Source organism: Salmo salar, chromosome 04 (genome assembly GCF_965601325.2).
Source record: "Salmo salar chromosome 04, fSalSal1, whole genome shotgun sequence".
Classification (NCBI taxonomy): Eukaryota; Metazoa; Chordata; class Actinopteri; order Salmoniformes; family Salmonidae; genus Salmo; species Salmo salar.
This window is the reverse complement of record NC_138294.1, coordinates 4,611,289-4,620,000: the sequence shown is the minus strand read 5'-3', so window position 1 is coordinate 4,620,000 and position 8,712 is coordinate 4,611,289. Positions and strand designations below refer to the sequence as shown.

General features: G+C 43.9%; 1 protein-coding gene across 1 annotated transcript in view; it reads right to left on the bottom strand.

The window, feature by feature from the left end:
* fam184b (family with sequence similarity 184 member B) overlaps window positions 1–8,220 on the bottom strand; it is a 42,667-nt gene extending 34,447 nt beyond the window's left edge. Inside the window, 2 exon segments of the mRNA XM_082974021.1 lie at window positions 59–229; window positions 7,536–8,220. Coding sequence (XP_082830147.1) covers window positions 59–229; window positions 7,536–7,691 — 327 coding nt within the window. The 5' untranslated portion in view covers window positions 7,692–8,220.
* Window positions 8,221–8,712: the final 492 nt, after the last annotated feature.

Genomic DNA, 8,712 nt, shown 5'->3' with positions numbered 1-8,712 from the left:
ACCTGCGGAGATCCACACTGGAACAGACGTGGGGTGATAGACGGACAGAACCGGGTACCTGAGCTAGAGTTTCCGCCAGCTCCGAGAGGCGTGTCCTGAGCACTACCGACTCCTCCCCGTCGGCACGCGTCTCCGTGGTAACGCGCCTCAGCTCTTCCTGGCGGGCGTGGCTGACGGCCTGAAGGGCAGCTTCCTGCTCTTCGTTCTTAGTGTTCAGAGAATAGATCACCTGTCGTTTGGATTTTTGTTATTTTTTTTAAAAAGGAAAGGGGGGAGGAAGAAGGTAGACAAGAGGAAAGGAGATTCATTTACAGGTTCAAAAAGGTCTAATCGATATGTATTGTGTTGATCAATCAGTAGCCCGTATGTTTTTAAAGCCAAAAACAACTACACCCCCTTCCCTTCCCCTACTGTATTTAGAGCATGGTGTTTGCAACGCCAGGGTTGTGGGTTCGATTCCCACGGCGGGGGCCAGCACAGAATAATAAATGTATGAAATGTATGAAATTGTATGAAATGTATGCATTCACTACTGTAAGTCGCTCTGGATAAGAGCGTCTGCTAAATGACTAAAATGTAAAATGTCAATGTATTTATTTATTTATTTATTTTGCTCCTTTGCACCCCATTATTTCTATTTCTACTTTGCACTTTCTTCTACTACAATTTTACCATTCCAGTGTTTTACTTGCTATATTGTATTTACTTTGCCAACATGGCCTATTTTTTGCCTTTACCTCCCTTATCTCATCTCATTTGCTCACATTGTATATAGACTTATTTTTCTACTGTATTATTGACTGTATGTTTGTTTAACTCCATGTGTAACTCTGTGTCGTTGTATGTTGTCGAACTGCTTTGCTTTATCTTGGCCAGGTCGCAGTTGGAAATGAGAACTTGTTCTCAACTGGCCTACCTGGTTAAATAAAGGTTAAATATCTACAGTGTCCTCCTTCAGGATGTATATAGTATCTCTACAGTGTCCTCCCAGTGTCCCAGTGTCCTCCCAGTGGATGTATATAGTATATCTCCAGTGTCCTCCCAGTGGATGTATATAGTATATCTCCAGTGTCCTCCCAGTGGATGTATATAGTATCTCTACAGTGTCCTCCCAGTGTCCTCCCAGTGGATGTATATAGTATCTCTACAGTGTCCTCCTTCAGGATGTATATAGTATCTCTACAGTGTCCTCCCAGTGTCCTCCCAGTGGATGTATATAGTATCTCTACAGTGTCCTCCCAGTGGATGTATATAGTATCTCTACAGTGTCCTCCTTCAGGATGTATATAGTATCTCTACAGTGTCCTCCCAGTGTCCTCCCAGTGGATGTATATAGTATCTCTACAGTGTCCTCCCAGTGGATGTATATAGTATCTCTACAGTGTCCTCCCAGTGGATGTATATAGTATATCTACAGTGTCCTCCCAGTGTCCTCCCAGTGGATGTATATAGTATCTCTACAGTGTCCTCCCAGTGGATGTATATAGTATATCTACAGTGTCCTCCCAGTGGATGTATATAGTATCTCTACAGTGTCCTCCTTCAGGATGTATATAGTATCTCTACAGTGTCCTCCCAGTGTCCTCCTTCAGGATGTATATAGTATATCTACAGTGTCCTCCCAGTGGATGTATATAGTATCTCTACAGTGTCCTCCCAGTGGATGTATATAGTATATCTCCAGTGTCCTCCCAGTGTCCTCCCAGTGGATGTATATAGTATATCTCCAGTGTCCTCCCAGTGTCCTCCCAGTGGATGTATATAGTATATCTACAGTGTCCTCCCAGTGTCCTCCCAGTGGATGTATATAGTATCTCTCCAGTGTCCTCCCAGTGGATGTATATAGTATCTCTCCAGTGTCCTCCCAGTGTCCTCCTTCAGGATGTATATAGTATATCTCCAGTGTCCTCCCAGTGGATGTATATAGTATCTCTCCAGTGTCCTCCCAGTGGATGTATATAGTATCTCTACAGTGTCCTCCCAGTGTCCTCCCAGTGGATGTATATAGTATCTCTACAGTGTCCTCCCAGTGGATGTATATAGTATCTCTACAGTGTCCTCCCAGTGGATGTATATAGTATATCTACAGTGTCCTCCCAGTGGATGTATATAGTATCTCTACAGTGTCCTCCCAGTGTCCTCCCAGTGGATGTATATAGTATCTCTACAGTGTCCTCCCAGTGTCCTCCCAGTGGATGTATATAGTATATCTACAGTGTCCTCCCAGTGGATGTATATAGTATCTCTCCAGTGTCCTCCCAGTGGATGTATATAGTATCTCTACAGTGTCCTCCCAGTGGATGTATATAGTATCTCTACAGTGTCCTCCTTCAGGATGTATATAGTATCTCTACAGTGTCCTCCCAGTGGATGTATATAGTATCTCTACAGTGTCCTCCCAGTGTCCTCCCAGTGGATGTATATAGTATATCTCCAGTGTCCTCCCAGTGGATGTATATAGTATCTCTACAGTGTCCTCCCAGTGTCCTCCCAGTGGATGTATATAGTATCTCTACAGTGTCCTCCCAGTGGATGTATATAGTATCTCTACAGTGTCCTCCCAGTGGATGTATATAGTATATCTACAGTGTCCTCCCAGTGGATGTATATAGTATCTCTACAGTGTCCTCCCAGTGGATGTATATAGTATATCTACAGTGTCCTCCCAGTGGATGTATATAGTATCTCTACAGTGTCCTCCCAGTGGATGTATATAGTATCTCTACAGTGTCCTCCCAGTGGATGTATATAGTATCTCTACAGTGTCCTCCTTCAGGATGTATATAGTATCTCTACAGTGTCCTCCCAGTGTCCTCCCAGTGGATGTATATAGTATCTCTACAGTGTCCTCCCAGTGGATGTATATAGTATATCTCCAGTGTCCTCCCAGTGGATGTATATAGTATATCTACAGTGTCCTCCCAGTGGATGTATATAGTATCTCTACAGTGTCCTCCCAGTGGATGTATATAGTATATCTACAGTGTCCTCCCAGTGGATGTATATAGTATCTCTACAGTGTCCTCCCAGTGGATGTATATAGTATCTCTACAGTGTCCTCCCAGTGGATGTATATAGTATCTCTACAGTGTCCTCCTTCAGGATGTATATAGTATCTCTACAGTGTCCTCCCAGTGGATGTATATAGTATCTCTACAGTGTCCTCCCAGTGGATGTATATAGTATCTCTACAGTGTCCTCCTTCAGGATGTATATAGTATATCTACAGTGTCCTCCCAGTGTCCTCCCAGTGGATGTATATAGTATATCTCCAGTGTCCTCCCAGTGGATGTATATAGTATCTCTACAGTGTCCTCCCAGTGTCCTCCCAGTGGCGTCAGAGACTAGAACAGACCTGGACAACTCACTTCCTCTCTGGAGTGGGGTGTGTGTGTGTGTGCGTGTGTGGCTCTGTGTGTGTGGCTCTGTGTGTGTGTGTGTGTGTGTGTGTGTGTGTGTGTGTGTGTGTGTGTGTGTGTGTGTGTGTGTGTGTGGCTCTGTGTGTGTGGCTCTGTGTGTGTGTGTGTGTGTGTGTGTGTGTGTGTGTGTGTGTGTGTGTGTGTGTGTGTGTGTGTGTGTGTGTGTGTGTGTGTGAGGAGGATTTTATGGTGACGCCTCTCTGTCTGCGGTGCACGGCTGGTACAGCAACGTCAGACATTCTGCGCGTGTCGCCCTCTCTCTCTCACCCACCCTCCCCCACCCTCCCCCTTAGTGGAGCCACACCACCCAGCCTAGACGCTGTTACCCTCTCTCTCTCCCCCACCCTCCCCCCTCCCCCACATCACCCAGCCTAGACGCTGTTACCCAATAACTATCGTCCAGTATAACATGGACCCAAATACCATCTGTAGTATTAGCTCACCTACCAGGCTCTCTGTTTAACCAGTAGTTTAATCAGTAGTTTAACCAGTAGTTTAACCAGTAGTTTAACCAGTAGTTTAACCAGTAGTTTAATCGGTAGTTTAACCGGTAGTTTAACAGGTAGTTTAACCAGTAGTTTAATCAGTAGTTTAACCAGTAGTTTAACCAGTAGTTTAATCAGTAGTTTAACCAGTAGTTTAACCAGTAGTTTAACCAGTAGTTTAACCAGTAGTTTAATCGGTAGTTTAACCGGTAGTTTAACAGGTAGTTTAACCAGTAGTTTAATCAGTAGTTTAACCAGTAGTTTAACCAGTAGTTTAATCAGTAGTTTAACCAGTAGTTTAACCAGTAGTTTAATCAGTAGTTTAACTAGTAGTTTAACCAGTAGTTTAACCAGTAGTTTAACCAGTAGTTTAATCAGTAGTTTAACCGGTAGGTTAATCGGTAGTTTAACCGGTAGTTTAATCGGTAGTTTAATCGGTAGTTTAACCAGTAGTTTAACCAGTAGTTTAACCAGTAGTTTAACCAGTAGTTTAATCGGTAGTTTAACCGGTAGGTTAATCGGTAGTTTAACCGGTAGTTTAACCAGTAGTTTAACCGGTAGTTTAACCAGTAGTTTAACCAGTAGTTTAGACAGTAGTTTAACCAGTAGTTTAATCAGTAGTTTAACCAGTAGTTTAACCAGTAGTTTAACCAGTAGTTTAACCAGTAGTTTAATCAGTAGTTTAACCAGTAGTTTAATCAGTAGTTTAACCAGTAGTTTAATCAGGTGTGGGTAGGGTACTGGAGGACCAGAGGAGGAACACTGTAACCTCTAACCTCTGTCTGCCTGTCTGTCTCTGTCACTTTGTCTGTCTGTCTGTCTGTCTGTCTGTCTGTCTGTCTGTCTGTCTGTCTGTCTGTCTGTCTGTCTGTCTGTCTGTCTGTCTGTCTGTCTGTCTGTCTGTACTAATGGTGTCGGTCTGTCTATCTGTCTGTCTGTCTGTCTGTCTGTCTGTGTCTGTCTGTCTGTCTGTCTGTCTGTCTGTCTGTCTGTCTGTCTGTCTGTCTGTCTGTCTGTCTGTCTGTCTGTCTGTCTGTCTGTCTGTCTGTCTGTCTGTCTGTCTGTCTGTCTGTCTGTCTGTCTAATTAGACCACAGCACAGGAAACAGACCAACACCTTCTATTAGCAACACTATCAGCCAATAGAAACAGACCAACACCTTCTATTAGCAACACTATCAGCCAATAGAAACAGACCAACACCTTCTAATAGCAACACTTTCAGCCAATAGAAACAGACCAACACCTTCTAACAGCAACACTTTCAGCCAATAGAAACAGACTGGAGAACGGATCACTGCTCACAGTCCTTTTAGAAGAGATGGGATCTATGAAGGATCTATACAGCTGTTATAAAGGGTTCAGGAAGGCTTCATTAACACTTTATAACGATTCATTTAAAATAGGCGGACAGACAGACAGGCAGACAGACAGACAGACAGACAGACAGACAGACAGACAGACAGACAGACAGACAGACAGACAGACAGACAGACAGACAGACAGACAGACAGACAGGACCAGCCTACCAGTGCTGATGCACATCAATTCTAATACACACAGACACAAACGCTGACCAGTCAAACTTCACACACCTACACACCTACACACACCTACACACCTACACACACCTACACACACCTACACACCTACACACCTACACACACCTACACACACCCACACACCTACACACCTACACACCTACACACACTGACTGTCATCTACAGAGTGAGGGGATGTGCCAGGGGGAAGATGGAGGAGCCTTAACCGCATTGTCATGAGCAGCAGGCAGCTACCCTGACTGATCTATCTATATCTATATCTATATCTATCTATCATTATCTATCTATCTGCAGGCAGCTACCCTGACTGATCTATCACTATCTATATCTATATCTATCATTATCTATCTATCTGCAGGCAGCTACCCTGACTGATCTATCACTATCTATATCTATCATTATCTATCTATCTGCAGGCAGCTACCCTGACTGAGCTATCACTATCTATATCTATATCTATATCTATCATTATCTATCTATCTGCAGGCAGCTACCCTGACTGATCTGTCACTATCTATATCTATATCTATATATATCTAGCAGCAGGCAACTACCCTGACTGATCTATCACTATCTATATCTATATCTATCTAGCAGCAGGTAACTACCCTGACTGAGCTATTTACATTTACATTTAAGTCATTTAGCAGACGCTCTTATCCAGAGTGAGCTATCTATATCTATCTATCATTATCTATCTATATCTATATCTATCTATCATTATCTATCTATATCTATCTATCATTATCTATCTATATCTATCTATCATTATCTATCTATATCTATATCTATCATTATCTATCTATCTGCAGGCAACTACCCTGACTGAGCTATCACTATCTATATCTATATCTATCTATCATTATCTATCTATATCTATATCTATCTATCATTATCTATCTATATCTATATCTATCTATCATTATCTATCATTATCTATCTATATCTATCTATCATTATCTATCTATCATTATCTATCTATATCTATATCTATCTATCATTATCTATCTATATCTATATCTATATCTATCATTATCTATCTATATCTATATCTATCTATCATTATCTATCTATATCTATATCTATCATTATCTATCTATCTGCAGGCAGCTACCCTGACTGAGCTATCATTATCTATATCTATCTATCATTATCTATCTATCTGCAGGCAACTACCCTGACTGATCTATCTATATCTATATCTATATCTATCATTATCTATCTATCTGCAGGCAGCTACCCTGACTGAGCTATCATTATCTATATCTATATCTATCTATCTCTCTGTCCAGTCTTATCTAGCTGAGCTATCTTTATCTATCTCTCTGTCCAGTCTTACCTAGCTGAACTATCTCTCTGTCCAGTCTTACCATAATGAGCTATCTTTTATCTATCTCTCTGTCCAGTCTTACCATAATGAGCTATCTTTATCTATCTCTCTGTCCATACCTTTTACCTGTCTCCCCTGTGTCATACCTTGGTTAGCTGAGCTATCTCTTCTATCTCCCCCTGGCTCATACCTTGGTTAGCTGAGCTATCTCTTCTATCTCCCCCTGTGCTCATACCTTGGTTAGCTGAGCTATCTCTTCTATCTCCCCCTGGCTCATACCTTGGTTAGCTGAGCTATCTCTTCTATCTCCCCCTGGCTCATACCTTGGTTAGCTGAGCTATCTCTTCTATCTCCCCCTGGCTCATACCTTGGTTAGCTGAGCTATCTCCCCCTGTCTCATACCTTGGTTAGCTGAGCTATCTCCCCCTGTCTCATACCTTGGTTAGCTGAGCTATCTCCCCCTGTCTCATACCTTGGTTAGCTGAGCTATCTCCCCCTGTCTCATACCTTGGTTAGCTGAGCTATCCCCCCCTGTCTCATACCTTGGTTAGCTGAGCTATCTCTTCTATCTCCCCTGCCTCATCAAATCAAATTTATTTATATAGCCCTTCTTACATCAGCTGATATCACAAAGTGCTGTACAGAAACCCAGCCTAAAACCCCAAACAGCAAGCAATGCAGGTGTAGAAGCTCATACCTTGGTTAACTGAGCTATCTCTTCTATCTCCCCTGTCTCATACCTTGGTTAGCTGAGCTATCTTCTTGCACATCTTTCCGTGCATCTGATAATCATACAGCTCTTGTTCTATGTTCGGTAAGTCTGCTGCAGTCCCGTTAAGGCTACCGGAGCCTGGCCCAGGGGGCTGCGGGGCTTTACCGGTACCCGAAGCCATCATAACCCCCAACGAGACAACTTCCACCAGCTATTAGGATCCAAACGAATAATCGAACGAAACGAAATTCCCCGGTAATGCTCTCTCTCTCTCTCTCTCTCTCTCTCTCTCTCTCTCTCTCTACGGTTTGCGATCAGAGGTTTGTGTGTTTCTTCCTTCTGTACGCGAATAAGAATCCCCTCCGCTGTGGCGGAAAAACAGCGAGCGCAATAGTCATGGTGAGAAACGTAAACGTAAATCGGTGAGTTTCTCTCGCCAACTTGCTTTCCCCTCTCTCTCCTCTGCCCAGTGCTCGCTGCGCGGAGGTCAACAGCTCCAATTCCATCGGGGACGCGCTTGCCTCGCGACGGCAGTCCCACCGCTGTCCGTCAACCGATTTGTTTTCTTCTTTTAACCGGGGAGCACTCGAGGATGAAGGCATGTGTCCCGACCACCTGTCTCTCGAGCAGCAGGGGGCGGAGAGTGCGTCTGGAACGTTACCGTAGACAAGCTCTCGCTCTCTCCCTCTCTCTCTCTCTCGAGCGTACTGCTGCAGTGCTGCTACGCTGCTACGCCACTCCCCGGTTCTGCTGTAGTCTCGGTCCACACACTCTCATTCTCACGCACGCACGCACACACACGCACGCTCACTCACACAAAACACACACACTCACACAAAACACACACGCACACACACACACACGCACGCACACTCACACAAACACACACACTCACACAAAACACACTCTCACTCACACACACGCACGCACACACACGCACGCTCACTCACACAAAACACACACACTCACACAAAACACACACGCACACACAAAACACACACGCACACACACACAAACGCACACGCACACACACACACACACGCACACACACACACACACTCACACAAAACACACACACTCACACAAAACGCACACACACGCACACACACACAAAACACACACGCACACACACACAAACGCACACGCACACACACGCACACACACACACACACACACACACTCACACAAAACACACACACTCACAC